The 23,890-nt window shown below is 41.9% G+C and overlaps 2 protein-coding genes across 2 annotated transcripts; one reads left to right on the plus strand and one right to left on the minus strand.

The window, feature by feature from the left end:
- Positions 1–3,447: 3,447 nt before the first annotated feature.
- Positions 3,448–10,370, plus strand: mydgf (myeloid-derived growth factor). Its single transcript, XM_028588212.1, has 6 exons — positions 3,448–3,710; positions 5,058–5,108; positions 5,205–5,266; positions 5,537–5,618; positions 7,147–7,219; positions 8,753–10,370. The coding sequence occupies exons 1-6, from the start codon at positions 3,558–3,560 to the stop codon at positions 8,830–8,832; spliced, it is 501 nt and encodes a 166-aa protein (XP_028444013.1). The 5' UTR covers positions 3,448–3,557; the 3' UTR covers positions 8,833–10,370.
- LOC114562000 (uncharacterized) lies at positions 6,623–19,079 on the minus strand. Its single transcript, XM_028588211.1, has 4 exons — positions 17,487–19,079; positions 13,743–14,841; positions 10,086–10,241; positions 6,623–6,873 (listed from the first exon to the last, which is right to left on the minus strand). The coding sequence occupies exons 1-2, from the start codon at positions 18,597–18,599 to the stop codon at positions 13,876–13,878; spliced, it is 2,079 nt and encodes a 692-aa protein (XP_028444012.1). The 5' UTR covers positions 18,600–19,079; the 3' UTR covers positions 6,623–6,873; positions 10,086–10,241; positions 13,743–13,875.
- Between the last annotated feature and the right edge of the window lie 4,811 nt (positions 19,080–23,890).

A 23,890-nucleotide genomic window follows, 5' to 3' on the forward strand; every position in this document is an offset into this window, starting at 1 on the left:
CAAAGAGTAGAAGCTGTTTGTGTGAGCACAGTGGAAATGACTGAATATTTTGTCTGACACCCTGTCAAAAGGAGACAATGTTTACCTGGGCAGGACAAGGACTCCCTGAGTTTGACCATTTACACATCATTACAGATTGAACAGCTTTCCCTGTTTGAAATAGAAGAATGTGCTTAATAACCCCGGTGCTTTTTCCTCCTGGAGCTGCTGTGTAAATATCCAAACACTCAACAGGCTGTCTGAGTAAATGCATGCTGTTATTAATCATGTTATTGTATTTTCTTTGGTCTGGGAAGTGGGATTGGGCAGGGAGGCGGCCCGGATGCGAACAGGGGAGGAGGAGGGGGAGGTGGTGGAGGGGAGGGGAGAGTGAAGAGGGAAGACAGGTTATTCAGCTGAAACCCTAGTTATTTTTGGTCTGAAATTGCCTCTAAATGCTCATATTGTTTTATAGGTTTTACACATAAGTGTCAGACAATGTTTAAGGTGTCTCCTCTCGTACCAAAACATCTGTTCATCTATCACAAGGAGGACGCTTTCTATGGCTCCAGAGACACACGTAGGCTACACATACATGCAGACATGCAGGAGCAGACATGAGACTGGTTTTGTCTCCTGTAATACGAAATGTGGTTCTACTGTGAAAAAGAGAGGAATGCACACAAGTACAGTAGGCCTATTTGTTATTGAGAGAATTCTGTAGACATTTTGTTTGAGGACACTCGATCATAAAAACTTTACTATATTTTGACAGTTAACAGTTAACATAGTCATTATGCAGAAAAGCATTGCACAGTGATGTGTGAATCACGTAAATGTTGCAGCTGGTCAAGTTGGGGCTAATTTTAATTGCTTTATATAGCCTACTGCTGGGTAACTTTCCCCTATCACTGTAAACCCAGATATAGTTGTAATTAAACTTTTTAGTGGTCACTACTCATTCTTTCATGTTCTGTATATGCATTACTTAATCACATTTGTTGTTTGTAATAATCAGCTTAAGTATGCAGTTCACAGATCATATTAAGCAGAGATAACGCAGGATGTTAAGTTTCTGTATGGGAGGGACGGGGTCATTTCAACTGTTCTGCACTCAAGGAAAGGCTCATGGGAAAAGAAATCTATGTTCTGAACAGTTTCTGTCCTAGTTAAAGTGTGTTTTAATAATGTTCTGTTACTGTTTTGGGTGTGCATTCATGTTACGTGGATTTTAGTTTTGTATGGTTAATTACATTAAAGAATAAAAATCCTGGATGACCTAAAATTTTTTGATGTTAAACTCAAACAAAACCGAAGTGATTTTTCTGGGCCCCAAAGACTCTCCAGCTGATCCAGAATGCTGCAGCGCGTGTTCTGACAAGAACTAAGAAAAGAGATCATATTTCACCGTATTAGCTTCTCTGCATTGGCTTCCTGTAAAATCCAGGACTGAATTTAAAATCCTTCTCCTGACCTACACAGCTCTAAATGGTCAAGCACCATCATATCTAGAAGAGCTCTTAGTAGCTTATTGTCCCACTAGAGCACTGCGCTCCCAAAATTCAGAGCTACTTGTGGTTCCTAGAGTCTCTAAAAGTAGAATGGGAGCCAGAGCCTTCAGCTACCAGGCTCCTCTCCTGTGGAACCAGCTCCCAATTTGGGTTTGGGGGGGAAGACACCGTCACCGCATTTAAAAGTAAACTTAAAACCCTCCTCTTTGATAAAGCTTATAGTTAGGGAGTGAGGAGTTGCAGCGTACGCCTAGACCGGCGGGGCAGGGTGTATAGCTGCAGACACAGCACCCCTGCTTATCTCTGCTTCTCTTCATAGTCATCAGATTTATCTATCATATAATCAATAATATAGTGAGAGTAGAGGGAGGCAGGCTAGTACAGCCCGATCCGGTTGGGGAGAGTTCTAGCCCGACCAGGCACCTCTCCTTGTTACTAACCTAGCACTGGGGAGTTTACTCCCTGGAGTCCATTTATTTGTTTTTCGCCCAGAATATTTCCTTGGATTAAAGTGGCAACAAGATCTGGGTACTGGGTGCAGCTGTCGCTGTGGTCCTGCTACACCCTGCTACACTATGCGAGGCCCTGCAGTGTCCGGCTGCGTCCTGCCGCGTCCTGCCGCGTCCGTTGCGTCCCCCCATGCTCTGCTGTGCCGCACTATATCCTGTAACGCCCTCCTGTGCCCTGCTATGACATGAACTACTACGACTACCATTGTAGTCACTGTTCCATTATCTATATTATGACTATTATTGCCACTGTTCATCACACCCCCAACTGGCACCGTCCTACTAAGAGTCTGGGTCTGCTTAGGTTTCTTCCTAAAAGGAAGTTTTTCCTCGCCACTGTCTATCAGCCTACTCTATCTGTAAAGTGTCTCAAGATAACTCTTGTTATGAATTTATACTATAAATAAAATTGAATTGAATCGAATTGAATTGAATTGATTTAGTGTTCATGTTTGTCTACATTTATTATTGCACCATGACCGAGACCCGCGTGGGGACTAATGGCGTCTGGGCAGTGTGGGAGAAATTAGGAAATTACAATCTATGCTTTGTCATCCTTTCTATTCAATCAAATTATTGTTTAGTTTATACTGTTATAAAGGAATAAGCATACCGACCCTAACTACTTTTTCCTGTAGTTTTGATTATAGAGCATAATGTTTCATATGTATTATATTTCAACAGAGGTTATTTATGTTTATTAACATGTTGTATAAGGTAAACTTGATTTGTCTACTGCATCAATTTACCAGTCTGTGGTAATGCAACTTGACCGTTTAAGTTTTTACAAAAGGTGACTAAATAGGTCTAATGCCTTAAACTGTTTAAGGCAACGGGTTTCCACGCACATTTCTAGTAAAGCCAACTAATTTGGGATAACAGTGAAGGGATCAATAAAGTTGTATTTTATCTTAATCTATAATAATACTTTTTAAATATTAACATTGACTATATTTTGTAGGCTATTATTGAGGAGGAATGATTGATTGCGATTGCGATAACACGAGACAAGAAACATCAGTGACATGACAATGCATCTCATAAATTTGGATGGAGTTTGTTCAGTTGTCATGGAAATGGATCGGTCGATGTGAACTCACTGGACCTTGAGTTGGGATTGATTTGTCAAACTGCTGTTTTATGCTACTTTACGCTTACTGAGACATACATTACATGATGTTATACAAATACAAATGTAAATATATTAATAGTTTGTTCTACTTTGTCTGCAGTATAAAACAAGGGCGACATCACGTGGCCCTGAATGGTAGCGTTACTGTAGGCCTAGCTAATCGTACTTTTATTCGTCAATATCATCTCTAAGCTACATCAACAAAGCATGTGTTTATTATTACCATATCGAGATATCCGTCTGTTTTATGTTGATTATGTCTGCTTTAGTGCTTTGCTGTTTTATTATATTTGTTTCCTTGGTTTGGTATGTGACGACATTTACAGTCGACGGGATACCGGTTACCCGGGGTGCCACTCACAGCGACACACACCACCACCACTATCGCCACTATCACACATCTATAATAGCTATAAGGAGAAGGAGATGGCCACCCAAAATAACTTTTGTGCTGTTAATTTGGCGTTTCTGCTTGTATTCGTGTTGATTGTCCCGGTTGATGCCTCTTCTGATCGGACGAAGACGGTGGAGTTCAACGTTAAACCGGGAGGAGTGGTGCACACTTTCACTGAGGCGATTGTGAGTGAAATTATAAAATATTGTCTTTATTTTACACAATTAGCTAACGTGTTTAAACACCACCCGCACACAGAGCTACAGTTAGGCTAAGCTAACTCTAAACGTGCAAGTTTGAACGTAGGTTAATTCACCGTTAAGGTTAATTATATCTATTGTTATATTGATTGTTAAGTAGTGGACAGGATAATTACAGACTGAAACATACCACTGATTGTATTGTGTGTGTAAGGTTTTGAGATGTGTTCCTTCGATTAGTTTGTTACATTCAATGTATTTGGTATTTATGTGAAAAACTACATTCCTATGGTCAGCTGTAGTCGTAGAGTGATGACGAAACAGCCTGTGAGAGGCTGACACGTCGTTTCCACATTGCCACAATGGCTTCATTCATTGGTGGACATTTTAATGACTGTGAACAGCTTTTTTGTATTTAATTTGAAAGCAGTCTCAATAGCCTGTCTTTACATAAAGACTGTAACTACTTAGTTTTTTTAAATTGTCAATTATTCATTTTATTTATTAATTAATGGCTTAATCATTTGTCCATAAAATGGGCTCTAACAAATGCCCATTACAATAGAGCTTTTTCACTGCAGACATTTTGACATGACAGCACGAAAAAAACAGGTGTTACTAATAACATGGTGGCTCTAGGTAGGGCTGGCAATATGGTTGAAACCATTATCTTATTTTCCTGAAATAAGGATCTTTTCCAATATTGATACATATTTTAATGAGGCAAATGTTTGCAAAATCATATATAAAACAGTCCAACTGATTTTGAAAGCAATGTCTATAATGTTATGCATTACACAAGACTAAATTGTTTATATGTAACTAATAATTAATAATTAATTAATAACTAATTAAGTTTCCAATTACAGTTTTGTAAAAGTCATTACTTTTGACAATAGAAATTATTTCATCATGTTGTGATTTTGCTGAAAGATGAGAAGCGATAATATTGATTTATTGCTCTGCCCTAGCTTAGTAGTGATTCCTCATGCACAATATCAGGTGTAACATTTACACCTGTGCTTTCTTCTAGAACATGTCAAAACATGTCTGCTGTGAGAAACGTCCTTATGGTCTTTACCAGCAGACAAAACTTTGTTATTAGACCAGCAGCCACAACAGACCTTTGCATTTATAATAATATGAAACATAGAAAAGCAAGCTAATCTTTACCTTTGCAAAGCTGCAGAAATTGCACTATAAAAATGTAAACTATCACGTATGAAACCGAGCAGCAATCTGATAATAGCATGTCAAAGTAATTGTTAGATAAAAAAATGAAAATAATATGAAGATTTAACTAGGCACTGATGTTACACTCTCTTATTTCAGAGGGAGTATGAATGCTCATTCACTTATGCGTCACAAGGGGGAACCAATGAGGTGAGTCTCTCTTTCTCTCAGTCTCCAGCATCATATTATGGCTTTTTAATTACAGCAGGTTTTATGCATAAATATTCTTATTTTTTTGCCAAACAGCAATGGTTGATGAGTGTTGGTTTGAGTGACGACGACAGACTGTTTTCCTGCTCTGTGTGGAGGTGACGCACGCACGCACGCACGCACGCACGCACGCCCTGACCCTGATATTCAGTGTGTCTTCAGTGAGAATTTGTCCCATTTGTCTGCTGAGTCACTCTAATGATTGTAGTTAATCGTGACAGCCCCAGTAGAGAGAAGAAAAAATACAACAGAGTTTCTAACCTCATAGTTTAAATGTATTCATGTCCAGGACTGACTTAATAAGCAAATTAATGTATGCAAATGACTTAATGTTGGTAACAAACTTTTTTTTTTTTCATTCCTGCCAGGCCCCAGGGGAAGTCTTACCTGTTTTTCACTCAATTCAAAGCTGAACTTAAGGGAACCAAAATTGAATATGCAAATGCATATGTAAGTATAAAAGAAACACAAATTCCCTCAACTGTCCACTCAAATGTTGCCTGTCCTGTTCCCGTGAATCTGGGCCTGTATATCAGTCAGTAACATAATTTGTTGATAATTTGTTGTTGATAAAGTTGTGTCATTGCTAGTTTGAGAAGAGGCACTGTTGTTGTTTAGATCTTGTGTAGAAAACACAGTTGATAAACATTTTTGCATAGCCTACAAATAATAAACCATCCACCTATGCACCAGCAATACATTTGTCAAGCTCATGGCTAACATTAAGGCAGGATTTTTTGGTATTGCAGGTTTGTTTTTACTTAGCTTTTTTTGACTGCAAAGCTGGTGACTGTCAACACTTTGATCTTGTCTTCTGTGAAAAAGTCATCACATGTAATGACACAATTTTGTTTATTTGGCCTCTTTCCAAGATATGCATGCATATGTGAAATGCATGTAACATTTTTATATAAATAGGGTTAGGAGAAGTCTTCATCTTTAATGATTCATGAACAGGATTAGATGTCTCCAAAGTTTGAATTAATTGTTTATAAAATAGCCAAAATGTCCATTAGTTTCCCAGAGCCCAAACGTGAGGTCTTACAATTGCTTGTTTTGTCTGACCAACAGTCTAAAATCCCAGAGATATTACATTTGTAATGATATAAAACAGAGAAAAGCAGCAAATCCTCAAATTTGTGAAGCTGGAACCAGAGAACATTTAGCATCTTCTGTCAATTGCTTACCTGTTTCAGCTTTAAATTTAACCCCAACTGTCAGTTTGAAAAAGCTTCAACAGTTTTCCGTTTTAATACTTTGAACCGACTGCTATGGACAAGTCCCCCCAAATTATTTAAATGAGGTTGTATCCTCATTTGTATCCTCATTGTATCCATGGTAACCCATCATGTGCATCATGTTCCTGCATTTTTAAATCTATTTAACTCTAATGGTGGTTCGAGCTACATGCCACCTAGTACCAACTTTGAAAAACAAGGCAGGCAGAGACAGGCAAAGTAACAGAAAAACTTTATTTCTCCTGGAAGTCAAACCCACCGTGTCTTTCCACATAATGTTTCATGGAAGGTTAATGTCTCTGGACTCTTCCTGAGCTCAGTCACTTAGCGGAGGTCTGCCGTGTCTGATGTGGCCGTCGCTGAAGTGAAGCACACCTTGACACGCCTCCTTCCCCCAGCAAGGGCAGTCCTGACACTCTGTCATTAGTGAGAGCACGTGTTTCCTCCTCCTGCTCTGGCTCCGTGCCCTGCAAGCAGAAGACAAACGGACAGAAAATAACTTCACTAAATGATGCGACAAAAATAACCTCACATACACAAACAAACACACCTGCCACCCCCGCACAGCATCTCCTTGACCTTGTCACCACATCCTCCTACTCTCCCGGCCCCGTCTGTTGCAAAAAATTGTCTCCTGTGCAGCCTCCCATCCCGTTTTGGTTTATTTTTTTATTATTCTCCTTCTTTCCTTTCCTCCCTTTCCTCCTCCTCTTTATCACTGCTGCTGTATTTGTCTCCAGTCTCAGACGGCAGCAGCAGGACAGAGTGATATGCCTTTGAAGCCGGAGGAATTTACCGTAGGAGACTCAACAGGTGAGAAATTGATTGTATTTCCAAGTGTTCAATCAACTCCCTCTGCTTGTCACGTCAATCTCTTGCTCCCTCCCTCCCATCCCCTCCATCACGTTGCAAGTTCTCTGTTGTTTTCCCTCTAAAGCATATGCTCCAGCTGTGAGTGGGTTGCCTTTTGTCCCTGTAGCATTATTATTTGTTGTTATTTAGTTTTTGCACAAATCCCCACTGTGGCTCAAGTTCCGGACTGTGATTAGCAGGATTTGACAAGTCACACAGCAATTTTCTGTAACAGCAGATTAGACACGACAGTACAGAGGCTTATCGACTCAATTTCCTGCAACTATCACAGACTTTAGGATAATCCCATCTCTATGAGACTTCTGGGAAACACTTCCAGTCATGATTTCGAGGGATAAACGTCTTAGTAATACACAGTAGGTAAATAGCTTTTTTTTGATGCAAAATATATCAATAAACTGGCTTTTAACTCACTCACAAGCGTATATGTTCACATTTAGCAGGCTGCAGATAAGGGGGGAGCTGTTCAGTCACTAACAGAGCAGTTCTAGACATGCCATCCTGCCCTGCACCACCTACAGAGAAGAAAAGTCACCGTAGTTTAGACCTGCAGATGCCTGTAGGTGTTGCCACCTACAGGCAAAACAAGTGGTAGTTTTTGCAGTGTTAGCAACTGCGGATTGTTATAGATGCTGATAGCTTTTTGTTTGAGGTTTTACTGCATGTGTATTAAGGACTTACTCCAAGGTGGCAGCCATTCATTTGTAATAAAATTATAAATAATTGATACAAATGTATGACATTACTGTACCACCCTCACCTCCAGTAGATAATGTAGATATTTAACACAGTTCAACTTGGGGCTGTAAAATGCAAAATATTTGGACAATTTTGCAAACAAATTTACTGTTTATCTCCCTTTTAGTTCATTCATTAACAGAACTTCACATTTTCAGACCCATAAACAGTTCAGTTTATATGAATTAATAACACTTAAGTTCATTGTTTTTCTCTGCATCCCACACCTGTTTCTTTAGAGTCGACAATGAGCAATAACCACCCCTTTTATTCAAAGTAATCTGGAGAACAGCAGGAGTCATCAGCACTAAGAGCTTCCTTATTCAGCAGAAAATATGCTCTAGTGAACAAAACTATTACATTTGTTAGGTTTTATACTGTATGTCAAATATAAAACCACAAGCAGCCCCTACTGTTCAAAGAACGAGATGAGGTAGCAGTTGTGACACTCATTGTTTTTTGTAGGTGGCACTAGTGTAAAAATTGCAGCAGCTATTACTTTCCTTACCTGTAGATGGCAAACACCTACATCTACAGATCTGATCTGCTGCTGCTTATGCTTTTCTTGTCAACAGGCAGTGCAGGTTGGACCAGACCTGTAGGTCTCAAACTGCTGGCTCTGCAGTTAGATGATACTGGCTGGTTTCATGTGCTTTGCATCTATGATGCTCTGTGTCCTTGTTTTTGTTTTAATATTTTCTGTGACAGTAATTTGCTCTCCTCTCTGACCCCCAGTGACCCACAGAGATGGAAAGTTCAGCGCTCAACTCTCCAAACTGACTGCCATTGGACGGACACGACATGATGAGCTGTAATTGGTCAGAAGTCTGACTTGGTTTTGGTCATGTTTTGAGCCCTGAGTTGGACTTCTGTGTTCCGCTCAGTAGTCAATGAAGGATGGATTTGTGGGTGTAACAACTTAAAATTGAAGTGGGATGATACTGATATAGCACTTTGTGTGTCAGTACACAAATTACCTGGTATATTTTTGTAATGGATTTGAAAATGCTGTTAAAAAATACAGAAAGGCATCAGTTTAGTATTCTTTTTTTTCTTTTTTTTTTTACTACATAATTTCCTAGTTAAAATTCTGCCATAAGATAAAGTGCTTCCATAGTTGTTTCTTAGTTTCTGAGGCTATAAGATTTACAGAGAGCAAATCTGTTCTGATCCACTGAGGACATTTGTAAATGTATAGAGGACTGGTGTCTGGGGGCTTGTAGAGTATAGATAACACATTTAGAGTAGGGAGGGATTTATCCATCTCATATAATCCTGAGAGGAAAGTGAATAATCTCCAATAACGTCACGCACGCACATAAACAATTACATTTTCCTCAATCTGGTCCTGTTCTGAGCTGAGCTCCTCGCTCTCTGTCTGTTTATATTGATGCATTCTTGATAACTGTAAGCACACATTTTATCCCCTAAATCATCAATCGGTACCACTTGTGATCACTTTTTGTTATGTTTGTGTTTTTGGCCAGAAGGGATACCTGTAATAGAACAGATAACAGCTTCATAACATCAAATTAAGAGAAAGATGTACAGAATACACTGAAGATCAGTTAATTTTTGGATAAATCCTAAACTGTCAATGTGAATTAATTGTTGAGAAAATATGATATATTGTATAAATGATTATTATTTTATTTGAAATGACCTTAATTTTGATCATTTTAATAAGGCACCCGAAGCAGAAGATACAACCGTTTACTTATTTGTCTTTTGTAATTTCAGGATATTTCAGTGACTTCACAATTACACTGTTTGAGATTTACCCCCCCAAAAATATATATTTAAGGTGTGCAGGAGCTGCCATCACATATTCCTGGGCCTTTCTTGAACTATCTGCTTTCATCCTTCAGTGGCACATGTATGGATCAGCGGGGATATTGTGCAGGTTTCAGAAGTACATGCTCCCTTATGTAGCGAGTAGGATTGTCTTTATATTCCTCACATTGATCCAATCTTCTTAGATCTACACAAGTGTCCACAAGATGAGTTCTGGGGATTGATTTCAGATTTGAGGATTGTGCTGATTTAATTCTGTGGTTGGATTACTCACTGAGATTCGTGCCTTGTTTGGTCTGGGTTTGGATCCTCTCATCTGTCTAGAGATGATCCTCTGGAGTTGAGGAAACGCTCAGCTGGGGACGTTAGTGTGTCCCTTTGTCACCGTCCTCCCGCTGGGGTCACAACAGGAAGTAACCACATCCAGATGCTGATCCAGAATAGAAAGATACACACAAGATGTTGCTTATTTTGTACGTTTTCTTTTTTTGTCTACTTCTTGACTGTTCTGATTCATAATGGATGTTTGAATAAAGACATGTCATCGTTCTGGAGATAATTCAATGTTTTCGTCTTGTTATGTCAGTCATGATCTGATTGAATCTCCCACAGCCTCGTTAAGGGGTAAACATGAAAAGAGAGGAGAAATTTGAGTGCCAGCATAGAGGCATTAAATATTCTGAGCACTGTCAGAGATGGGCCACCATGAACATGGCAGAGAGCATTTTTATGCCCCCGTCATACAGTATCTGTCTAAAATAGCAGTCATTTTAGTACCAGCACTAATGTAATTCTAATTCAAAACCAGTTTGTATGCTGCAGAAAACAGCCAAATGAGACTTCATATGAAACTTTATATTAAAATAAGCATTATGAAAAATTGCTCAATTTAAATTTATTGTCCTCAAATAAATGTTTCCATGAGATAAAGAGCTTTCATTGTTTCTTCTTAATTTCTGGGGAGAACGGCTTTGCAGGGAGGATCTACTAATTCCAGAGGCACATATGGGAATGTATAGAGCGTTGATCTTTGTGGGCTTACAGAGATATAGAGTCAGGAGGGATTTATTCATTTTATGTTAAGCCAAGAGAAAATCAGTCATCTTGATTGTAGTCAAATTGGCATTTGAATTCTGTGATACAAAAATTACACATTTATTTTACAATCACACAATTTACCAGTGCTTTAATGTAAAATATAATCATGACTGTAACTATAAAACATCTGAGAAAATCTATTGTGTAGTAGCACTTTGGCAGAGCTGTGCCAAGAAACTCTCACAGTCTCCTACTTGTAATTAAAGCATCTTATAGCAAAGATGTGGCCATTTTCAGTTTTGTGGCCCCGTGGATAAATAATTTAACACTGTTCTCAAGGTGGTTGTTCCATTGAATAATAAATCTCTGTAGCACTATATCTGTTTGTTTACCGCCAGTTCACTGTGTCTCTGAGACTCAAAGCTGCCTCTATGCTGTCATCCAAACACTAAACACATATCACTACTGTTTACCATCTGGTACCAGTAGAGATGTTGACTTTCATCTTTTCCCCCCTACACTACTACCATCGGGAAACTATATACATTTGATGCTGCTAAGAGCTGGCTTAGATTATGATGGCGTGCATTAAGAGAAATCAGAAACATTTTTAGCCACGAACACAAAGTGGCTCCAGGGATCAGTCGATCCAACACTTTAATCCAGACTTGTATATTTCAACAACTATTCAATGGATTGCAGTCAAATTCCATACAGACATTCCTGGTCCCCAGAGGATGAATCCTACTGACTTCGGTGTCCCCCTGACTTTGTACTTTATAACCACCAGCAGACTGTTCTGGCTCCATGCATGTACATTGCTGGGATAAAGCCTGACATGGTTGTGATTGGTTTAAGAAATCCAAACGAGCCAGAGCATTTTTTACCTATCCCAGAATTGATAGGCGGTGTAGCCAGACCATACTCCATCACCAAAACAGTGCTGTGGAGATTGGTCTGGCAATGCAAGACTACCAGCAGACCAACCACATTTTCTGTTCTGAGAAATGTCTCAACAACTATTGGATAGGGTTGATGCTCGAATGGATGGTCTGGAGGGACAGGCGAAGGCATGACATGCCTCTGATCTCTTGATCGGTTGGTTAGGTTAAGGCATAAGGAGTGAGATTTGTTAAGGTTTTGGTAAGAATATCAGGGTAAGCCAATCAGAGGCAGAGTAGGGGGGGTCCCCGTCCCCCTGGACCATCCATTCTATCATTAACCATTGGAGAGATTGCCATAAAATGTTGTACAGAAATTCATGTTTCCCTCAGGATAAACTCTAATAACTACTAAGATAGAATAACACTGTAAACATACACACCTGCTTAAAATCAAGATGTTAACATTGTTATTGTGAGCATGTTAGCATATGGACATTTAGCTCAAAGCACCTAAGTACATCCTCACACAGCTGCTAGCATAACTTAGACTCTTAGTAGCCGATAAGTGAGGTGATATTCTATATTTTTCTTCAAGTCTATGAAAAGACCAGAACCAACAATTCATTAAGCCTACTAACTAACCTACTAAGTATTTTCTGTGTATCCAATGCCTGATATCCTCTGTACCACAGACCTCAAAAACACATCAATGCTGCACATGATGTTCATTCATTAGCATTAATGTAGCATTTTAGTTTATTTTGATTAACTCCGACACCGTCCTGCTGCTGTAAATACTCACAAGAGCACAAAATGTGTATTAATCCATGCTAAAATCTACAATTTCCAGCTATTTTAGGAAATTACTGAGCTTTGATGAAGCTACATTTGTGGATATTTTTTTATTATTATTATTATATATATTTTTTTAAGATTTAGCTCTTCAGGAGGAAGAAATTGGCTTGGTGCTGAGTGCCACAGACAGGGTAGGGAAGTCAAAACGTATTGAGAGATGGACTAACGCACTGTTTGTTTGGTCTTTTAATTTTTATCTGTTAACAATAACAGAAAATAGGCTATAGAATAACACCAGCTTTATTCTTCACAAGAAAAGAGCCACAAGCAGGCTTTGAAATAACATTTCAGAGAGGACAATATCAGATGACCTAAATGAATAAGCCATCGATTTGCTGAGCTGTATTTATGTAATCAATCCAGCAGACATTCCAGTGTCTGTTTTTCTCTCTTTCCTCTCACAAACACCTGCCCCCTATTTCTCTTTCTTTGCATCTCCTGACATTAGGAGGGGAACAGATGGAGATTGTGGCCGGGTCAGTCAAGCCAGAGGCAGGGAAGGAGATGGGATTTTTGTAACACCAGGGGCTCGGTGAAGGGTAAAACGAATGGCCAGCTGCCCCCTGTCTCCCCTGATGCGCACCCAGGCGCTGGGCCGGTGACCCAGTCAGCTACTCTGCCTGTTCACTTCTTATCTGGCCTTGCTAAGTTCCTCATATCACGAGACCTTTTCTGTCCCCAGATCTATCACAGATCACAGCCTGTTATCCCCAGTGTGTGCTTTTCACACCACCGAGCCAAAGTACGCTGAGCTGCACTGAGTTCTCGTTATACCATCACGACTCTTGACAGCCATTATCTAACCTAGACAATGCTGACACATGTGAGTGAAAGTGTCTGGCTGCTTAGGTTGAAGTGCACTAAAGTAATCAGTTCTTACTTTGTGTTGTCATCTTGCAGTAATTATAATTTTGTTCATATTTCTATCTAATTAGGCCTTCTCCTTTGCCCTTTAACGGTGCAAACTGTGGGAGTCTGAGAGCGGTGGGGCAAACTGAGCATCTGTATAGAGGCTCTTGTTACCAGAGCAGTAACCCAGACAGATGTTATGGTGTCATTTGTATGTTCAGTTTATATACTCAAGAGATTGGTATAGAAGGAGAGACGCGAAAAGGACGTCTGCAGAACCAAGCTGTTCTTCCTGACATACTCACCCCAAGTTGCGTTTGCATCCTGTCACCTTGGAAACTTGGTCTCAGCTCATCTTAGCGAGCCTTAAATCACTCTTGCGGCTGGTGCTGTGAATGTGGCTCTGTTCGATCAGCCTCCCCCTCCTGCTGCATTGTCTCACACTGTGGTCGAGAGAAGCCTTCTTTTCTCAGGGTATGGAGGAGCTTTGCGGGGTTCCTTCACCTTCTTTGTGTGTTCGGAGGGTCTGTGGTGGGGGTACGGAGGAGGCTTGCGACCCCTGCAGCCTGGTGCCGTTGGTGGCTTAGCTGTGGCTCCAGGGGCAGAGCACACCTGTGAAGGTCTGTGAACGGGTCCTGCTGAGGATGATCGCCTCTCTCTGTCAGTGTTGGACACAGTTTGAGTTTCTGAGTTGGTGGGTGGGCAGCTGGCAGACGGAGGCTGGGTCGATGATGGAGAGAGAAAACTGGCAGATGGGTGGTCACTTTGGGGGGTTTGATAAGACCCAACCTTGTTCTCTATGATGACAGAAGGGCTAAGAGTGGGGGGTGGCTGAGGCTTTGCAGACAGAGAGGACACAGGGCTGACCCTGATGGAGGAGGAAGGACCAGGGGAGTGAGGCTGAGAGCCAGGGCTGTTGGGGTGATGGAGGTTTACTGTTAGAGGGGAGAGACCAGGAGTGGGAGGCCGAACAGGGAGGGTTCTTCGGGGAGACAAAGTAAGATCATGGTAGGTGAGGTTTTGAGGGGGATTGGATAAAGGGAGACTATTGTTGTACTGGAGCGGTCCACCTTGTCTGTGAGAAGACAGCAGACTGCAGGTGAACCGAAGAGTTTGACTCTCTGATGAAGACCCAGAGGTTACCGGGCATAGCAGCACATTTGGTGGAAAGTGACACTTGTGATGATCTCTCCTGAGGGTGCCAAATGAGTCTGTGGTTCCTGGCTGGTCTCCAGGCTCTGAGGGCCACTGATGGGTGCTGCCTAACGTCACTTCACTGGAGCTGGAACCTGAACTGGAGCTGCTGTCACTGGGAGGGTTGGCGCTGTCACCTCTTTCATTCCCCTGATGCTCCTCCACATTCAGATCAATGGATGAGGTTAGATGGTCAATCTGCTGCACCACCTATGATGGATAAATACATGGTGATGAATGCATATAATTGAAGTTGTTTGGAAAAGGGGCACTTCACTGATTTTAGACAAAGATCCTTTACCTTATCATCTGATCCTTTAACTTTCAACCTGTGAAAATAGTTTTATAATGTCCCCTGTGGGGACTTTTTTACCGGAAAGTCTGAGTTACAAACTGGACATAAGAAATCAGTTTGAAAGATGTGGATGTTTATTAGGTGGGGAAGCTCTAACGAAAGACTGCACTATGGGAAATGTAGGATCAAGTGTTTTTGGAGCTAGACCCACACTAGGGACTAAAAGTCTGATTATCTCAAACTCTCAATTATGTCCATTCTGAGTCCCACAACTTTATAAAAGTGCAAACACAAAAATCCCTGGAGTACCACTAATGATAACCTGAAACGTATGGTTATTTTCATTGCTGTTTAATCTGCTGAATTTTTGTGCAATTAAGGTGACTTCTGCAAATAAACACTCAAAACTCTAAAACCAAAAAAAATATTTTATAAAAGAGAATAGAATTCCAACACTCTACTAATCCAAAGACTTTTGTTCCAATTTGAGTCTTTTCTAATACAAATTATTGATAACATACAAAACCTTGGCACTGTAGCCTCAATATAGTAATGGCAATATTAAAAGTTTGCGTATTAATTGTTTCTGCTTTTGCATGTCGGCATCTATAATTTGAAGCATTTCAGACTCTTACAGAAATGGACTCTCTGCAGGTGTATAGCTCTAATCTTTAAGTGTGTCACACAAGCTACAACCATAGTGCAAAAAATGTTTACCTCAGCCTAGAAACGGTGATATTACAGGAAATGTGGAAGCTAAATTTAGGTCGGTTTCCCTTCTGATACTTGTAATAGTGAAAGGCACACTATACAATATATCATAAGCATACAATTCCAGATGAATATACTGTATCTAAAAGAGTGCCGAGCATGTAGCAAATGAGTGTATGCACAACACACATAAATGCTTAACACAAAGACACAAACAATGCACACCGATGAAGGCTGGAGAGATTGTAGGAAATTACACTGGGGAAAATCTTTGACCTATCTCTTCACCTGCTCTACGTTCACAGATAAATCCTCGGCCCCCGCTGGAACAGATGAATTATTGTTTTGTTCTCTGTGTTCAACAACATCCTTGTTGATGTCAAAAAATGACCTGGTTTGTCTTTTTTTCTTTTTTATGCTGCAGCTTTTTTGGGCGAGGCATTTCATATTTCTTTGAAGTACCGTGTGCATATGCACATCAAGTGACTCTGGGCAGGTGCTGCTTGTTAATGTCAGAAACCAGAGGAGATAAAAGAGCAGAGGACCCTGGTTTTCATCTGCTGTTCCCCAGAGTGTTTATTTAAAATGATGTTTTTTGACCCCTCAGGTCTTCACATGTAATGCTGATGAGTGCTGAGAGATGTTTGTTGTAGAGCTCAGTCATGTAAGTTTCATACCTCTTTCAGTGTAACTCTACTGTTTCTGCTTTTAGTTCTGAGTCATAGAGCAGTTTTTGATCCGTCAAAATGTCTTAGCAGAAGGCCATATTCATGCGTGAGCTTGCTTTTGGGATGTTTTTCCTGAGACAGAAGTCTTAAGTGTTGCTTTAATATTTGTAAAGTCTCTGTCTAAAATGCTTTTAAGTCTCACTCCAGTTCCTTTTTATAACAGGGATTGATTATTGAATAATACTGAGGGTTGCTTCTCATGCAACAGAATCATTAAACAGGGCTTTGAAACAAATATGCAACCAAAGTCTTCTCTGGTGCCTTATCCTCCTTTGATCTGTCGGCTCTGTTGTGAAAATTTGGGATTTTCTATCACAGTCTGTTTGCTTCCGACCCCCCTCCTTTCCCCTCTTTTTGTGTAGCCTACATGCTCTTTCATCAGTGTTATATTAATACTGTCACACTAAAACCTCACAGCCAGAATGATGAGGTTACTAGGCCTACCTCAGGTTTAGCCGCGACCCTGTAGATGCAGATCAAATGCCAAGAGGTGAGATTTACGTGTCACTTTTACTGGATGAGGAATACGAGGCAGAGATACTCAGACATGAATGGATTATAAAACGTTATCCAGCTGTGCCTGGAGCAGCATCTGTCCATGAGGAGGGAGAGTGGAGGAAGAGTTGAGAGAGGATGTTGGAGGAGGACAGAAAGGGAGATGCAGAGAGAAAGGCGACTGCTTTGCCTAATGTCACATCTCAGCAGTCTCTGAATGCATCATACAAATGGGGCATAACTATTGTCTGGTTCACCTCTATGATAATGTATTAATGCATGAATTAAGCACAGTGACAGAGGAGAGTTGCAGAAACAGTTTGCAGACTGTGGTGGATTCAACCAACCCTGCTGCTGACTTTTTAATGCATGTAAATTCTGCACAGGATGTGTAGTTGTGTGTAGCCTGCATCGTTATCTGTTAGAGCCCTCAAGGTTTTATAGCATAAGCATGAACGTTTCCTCCAAGAGTAAAATACCTAAATTAATGTGAGAGGATACAGTAACTTCTCTGATCCTATTCTCAACCCTTTTGTTTTTCTACCATTTCCATTTTGTCCAGGAAAAACATGATTGGTGAAAATGGTGAAATGTTATGCAGAATCGACAAGAATCCAACGCGTTACCTCTTTCATTTCCTGGTGAACGTCCCTCAGCGCTGTAAGAACATGCTCCAGGTTGTCCACCACCCGTTTAATCTGGTTTCGAACCACCTTCCTGCTGCAGCCTGATTCCTTCCTCTGTGGCTTCCCTTCATTGGTCGACCTGTGTTGGACCCATGTCTGATTCTGGCCCAGGGCCGCGATACGCTCCAAGCTTGGTCTAGCTTTCCTGGGGGGGCGTAGTGTTGTGGTGCAGCCTAGGCCTCTCTGAGGAACCTCAGTGGAGAAGATGACTCCATTTAGGGGCCCGTTGAAACCCTCAACAGGTGGTTCCCTCAGGTCTCTCTGGCTCTGGGAGTTCCTGCTCTGTTGTTTGTTGTAGCTGAAGCTGGTGGGGAAGCCATGCTGCCTTTCTGTTAGTCCCTGAGTGTCCGAGCACACCCAGCTGGATGAATGGAGGTCTCTCTTGCGGTAGGTTGTACTGCTGGCGTAGTCCCACACCTTCCCCCTCCTGTCCTCAATGTCCACCACAACAGGCACCTTACAGTTTGGCTCCTCAATGAGCAGTCCAGAAACAGGAAGAGGAGGGGGTCTCACTAGTGGCCCATATTTCCTGACTGAGGTGCTAGTCCCGTCATTCTGCGACTGAAGGGGGCTCAGGTGGCTGCCGTGGTTCCTAACAAAGGTGTGGTTGTCTTGGGCAGAGGTGGAGCTGTTGCTCAGACCATGCGGCCCGTCCCCCGGACTGCTCTGCGTGTTGGTGGGTGGGTCCAGCTCTGGAGACTGGTTCCACCTGGCAGGACTGTCCTCCCTCTGCTTCCCCAGACTCCCAGGCAGGATATGGTGCCCACGCAGCACCACTGGCAGCATTCTCGCCATCCCTACGCCATTACACCGAACCTCCCCCTTCTTTGCCCGGTCCCTTCCCTGGATAGAGAAGAACCCGATCCCTTTGGCTCTTTCCAGCGGGGTCAGGTTGTTGCAGGCCTCTGAGCTGGATTTGTACGGTCCATTGAGCCCCAGGTCACTGTTGTGGTGGGGCTTAAGACTATTGCGCAGCCACGGGATGAAGTGAGGGGCGTGGGGCTTGAAGCCTTTCTGCTCCCCAGGCGCTGGAGTCCTGCTGTCAGAGAACATGGTGATGGATGATGTCCAGCAGCCTCACAGAAAGAAGAAGAAGCAGAAGAGGAACAGGAGGACTCCTGAGACACAGAGCGCTTCCTCCTCTTTTTCCATGAATCCCCTCCTACCTTTTCCATTAACAGACTCAATCCACTCTATCTTTAGTCTCTTTTCCCCTTCCCTCTCTCTCTCCGACTCTGTCTCCAAAACTTTTATCTGCTTATTTCCCTCCTCATCTCAGATCCCACCCACCCACTCCCCTTTCCCTGCTGAAGCCTGTTTCTGATTTTATCGCCCTTGCTTTTTCCCTCTTCTTTTTCCCCGTCCGTTTCTGCTTCTCCTCCCACTATCCTCCCTTTTGTATTGCACTTGAGCCCCTCACCCCCTCATTGGGCCGGCCTTGGAGATGCCAAGGGCCTCTCTCTCTCTCTCTCTCTCTCCGTCTTCTCTCTCTGCCTGCCTGCGTCTCACTGGCTCAGTAGCAGTGGAGGCTTCCTGTCTCTACATCTCTCTCTCTCTCTTCCCCCCCCTCCACACTGCGCTGCGCTGCCTCCTATCCTCGCTCTTTCTTCCTCCCACTCCCTCTCACTGCTCTAACTCCCTTTCTCTATTTCCCTCTTCTCTCCCCATTTCTGTCTCTTTTGCCTGTAACTCTCTGTTCTCATCTGAGAACCTTGTACGTCCTCTGTCTTTGCAACTCTTTTTTTACTCTCTTTTCCTCCCCTTTCCGCACTCTCTCTCCCCCTCATCCCCACCTCCCATTTGCCAGGGAGAGCTGCTGAACTTCAATCAAGACGCCACTGTTATTAATCCTCTGTTAGCCAGTGTATACACACGTGATTCCCCCTGCCTCCATTCTCATCTGATTACTCCTTCCCCGGCTCAGACCTTCACAATTAAATGCTGCTTAGGGGTTTTAAAGGAGTAGGGGAGGATGACAGCAGGAAGGGATGGAAGAGGAATAGTAGGGGGGCACATAATTGCGACCCTCCAAGATCAGCACCAGTTTGACAGAAACTATAAGCTGCCCGGCTACAAACAACAGCTTGCCTGTGGCACGGCTCTCCCCAGATTATTGTAACTGTCAGCAAGTGTCGAGTTACATCCAACTTGTTTTCTTGTTTTATTTTCTGCCGCATATCCAACTTCCATTTGTTCCAATTATGCAGAGACAGCTGCTATTTTCGGGTTTCTCGTTCAAATTCCCATTCTTGGCTGCCTGGATCAGATTTCTTGTGTCTGACAAGCCCAAAGATGCCTCCAAGGTGTCTTTTCACTCAACTGCGCCTGCATGGATGGGTCCCTCCCTTTCTGGCAGGCAGCATCCGAAATAAAAAGACGGCAGCCCGGCCACACTAAAGCCCTGACAGTTTGCTGTCACTCAGCAGTAAGGCACTCAAAGCATCCGTCATTCTGTTAGTCAGCATAGCAATCTATTCCTCTGGTAGTGCCCTGTTAAAATATGACTTAATTCACTGACATACAGGTATGTGGGGGGAGAGAAAACAGACACAGGCTTGGTGTAATCTGCAGGCTAAGAAGATTCCTGCCTGCATGTCGACAGACTGCTGTCATCCAGTAATGACCACTAGTCTGGATTAAAAAAAAACAAGAGTGAAAGTAATAGAGCGGCTATTAATCCTTCCTTTTCCTCACGGCATGCTGATGCACACAAAGTCTATTTCTATGCTATGGTGGGGTTGCATTTAAAGATTTAACTCTGAATGCATATCTATATGTATGTGTGGATATTAAAAGGGTATATAAGGGTATATAATAAGGATTTCAACCTGTATTTCACTTTGAAATAATGTTTAATCATTTAACACACACACACACACACACACACACACACACACACACACACACACACACACACACACACACACACACACACACACACACACACACACACACACACACAAAGGCTAAACAAAAGCTAAGCTTTGTCTAGGGTTGGTTCAGTATTGGTGCAGAACTGATTGTTGAAGATGATGTAGGTCACTGTCCATGAAAACCATGTATATCCAAATTAGTTAATTAAGTGTCACTTTATGGGTTGAGAAAATCCTCCTATTTCTTAAACTAAATATACCCACTGGACCCATTTAAAATCACATTTCTCTAACTAAAAAGTGCATGCACAAAGTTAAAAACAAGGTTGTTTCTCTCAACTCACAAAAAGTTGACCTTTTGTTGGAGATACAGTGAAAAAAATCTTCCCTGTTCATTTTGGCAAAATATTGTGAGGCTACGCATTTAAATAACCTTCCAATAAGGTGCCAACTGTTCATATGTGATTGATTACATTTGAAAACATATAACCCTACCTGAATGTGTGTGTGTGTGTGTGTGTTCAAGACCTTGAGACCTTGAATTCCTGCTTCTTAAAGATTCCCCTCAAATTAGCCACCCACGTTGTAAGGTCCATAAATAACATGGCATAATACACACAATCATTGCTCATTTTAAAGTCAATGTGGAATAATAAGTAGCTGTCAGAGTTGGTCCATATGCAGTCTGGCCGCGCAGCCTCTCAAGTCCGGTTGCCTTTATATCATACCATCCATTATATTAATGTGCTGTGTGTGATTGAAGGACAAAACTGGTCTACAGCAGGAGAAATTCTCCTTTTTCCAGTTCGGTGCAGTGTTTTTTTTTAACATGTCCTCCTCTTCTGACTCTCAAACAGGAGGCGTTTTTGTCACCATCATGTAGCTTTCAATATCGGTGGAACAGTTGGGAGTAGGGGGACGACAGACAGAGCATATGGCCTCACTTTGTAACCTTGTCTGCCGCCTCCTGTAGCACTCCCTCACTTGTTTTGAGTCCTGTAACAGGCAGACTGCCCATCGAGAAGCAGCAGAGCGAGTGTGCTGGGACATTCAGCATGTGTGTCTCCTGAACTTTACTGCCACTGCAGATACAGTTTCCTTGTTGAATTTCTTCAGGCAGAGACAGAGACAGAGAGAGATAGAGAGAGACAGAGAGAGAGAGAGCACATCACTGAACACCTTACATAACTGGGTGGAAAAGATAGATGTAAAAGTAGTGCTTTGAAGGGCGAAGAACCCCAGGTCTGTCAAAGTGTCCTGTGCAAAATGGCTTTTAGTCACAGTGTGAATGCGTGTGGGCACTTCGGAGCTTTCTATAGCCACATGGACAGCACAAATGTGTAGTTTGGAGACAATTATATGTGTTCACACCAATGTATTTGTCTCTGTATTCACACAAAGTGAAATGAGAAGTTTCCTGAGAACACAATGTTCTCTTTTTGCAGTATTAAATATGGAAATAAACAGATGCCGTCTTCCCTGAAGTGTCCAGTGTCACGCTGGTGATAATCCTCAGGGCTTCGGCACTGTGTGTTTGTGTGTGTGTACAACAGTGTCTTTCCTGTCCTCTTGTGTATATTTTTGTGTTTGCTTTTGGAATCCCCTCTGCCGTGCTTTTCATCCTTAAACAACACGTAAGTCAGGTGCTCTCTGAGGAGTAGAGTGAAAGAGGAAGAGATAGAGACGTGGGGACACCAAGAAAGAGTAAAAGAGAGACTGAGAAAAGGGAAAGAAGACAGGGGGAAAAGAGTTTTGAAAGACTTATAACTTCCAAGCTGACTGTCATAGCAATGCTTGCCAGAGGGGAGAGCACCTTTAAGCATACTGGATGAGTAACAATGTGGAGGGACTACAAAAGCAAAGTAATACATAATAAGCAGCGCTCGCTCTGCTCTGCACCTCTGCCAGTTACCAGTAACCTACATGAGATTGGTGTTGAGAGAAATTTTGGGAGTGCTTGAAAGGTCAACAAAGACCTCATGTAAAAGGGGCTCCTCCTTTAACACTCTGCACACACTGTAATAAGATTTAGAAAGCATGGACGTAACTGCTAGATTGGGACGTTGGGCTCGATGCATAGATTTCCATAGAAATGAGAAACAAAAACAGACAATGTGGTGACTAAATCAAAACGTGACAAAATGTTTTACATACGGTAGGTAACCTCGGTTTTACTAGCGCAATAATTCACTTCATAATATCTGCTGCTTCAGGATATAAACCTACTTCTTGATTATGCAGCGGTATAAAATCAACAAATGCATATTTCTCTGCTGGTTTTGGTTGAAAAGTCCAATAAAGTGATCATCGTTGAAATAGCTGAATCATTTTCTTCTTTTGTGCCACTCATCTTTTGACTGCATTCCCAGTCCTGTTAGGCCTGAAAGGCATTTTTCCTGGCATTAATGATAAAAGAAAATGGAGAAATAGGACTGTATGATGTTGTACGAGTGCAGAGCATTGCCTGCTGTTTGAACACAATGCCCTGTTGTTTGTTTTGTAGCACCACCCAGAACTCAAACATTAGGGTATTTGCGCCTGTATTGAAAGCCAGCCAGATTTTGCAGTGTTAATGCCAAAACCAACTGCCTGTATCCTTGCAGGGATGGACCATGAAAGTCTGGCTTGGTTTGTCCTTGGACGTGTGCACAGCTAAGCAAGAGAATCATACCTTTATCATAATTGATTCTAAAGTAAAGTATGACGCTACAATAGCTCAGCTAAACTGTTTAGTTCAGGTTAGAAGTCTGTAACACATATCATAGCTCAGTAATTTGTGCTTGAACACAAGTGGAAAGAGTAATGGGTCCTCTGCACACTTCCTCTTTTCAGCTCTCTCCTTCTTAGGATGCAGAACAGCTCCTTTGTAGTCACTTCATTATGTAGAAATGATAATTATGCCCCAGTGGAGGCTAGCTTCACCAAAATGTATTAGAGCCCTCAGTCACATCCAGTGATAATCACATCGTGACTGTCATTTTCAAATTTTAAATTTTCAGAAAGTGTTTGAGCGAGACCTACTGACATTGGAAAGGAAAAAATAAGCATCCTGAAATTTTCAACTTTTATACCCCTCCCACCCAAAAAATACTTTATATTCTGCTTTAAAAGGAACACGCCGACTTATTGGGAATTTAGCTTATTCACCGTAACCCCCAGAGTTAGACAAGTCGATACATACCCTTCTCATCTCCGTGCGTGCTGTAACGCTGTCTGAATTAGCTTAGCCCAGCACAGATCGTGCAGGTAACTGGTTCCAACTAGCCTACTGCTCCGAATTGTGACAAAAGTGACAAAATAACGCCAACATGTTCCTATTTACATGTTGTGATTTGTATAGTCACAGCGTATACAAAAAACAACGTAACATGAGACACAGCCATCTTCTAACAGTAAACAAACTGGGAACTATATTCTCAGACAGGCTTGCTGCCAGCATATCACTCGGCCCAAGTACTATATTCTTCCGCC

Source organism: Perca flavescens, chromosome 9, assembly GCF_004354835.1.
Source record: "Perca flavescens isolate YP-PL-M2 chromosome 9, PFLA_1.0, whole genome shotgun sequence".
In the NCBI taxonomy this organism is placed as follows: Eukaryota; Metazoa; Chordata; class Actinopteri; order Perciformes; family Percidae; genus Perca; species Perca flavescens.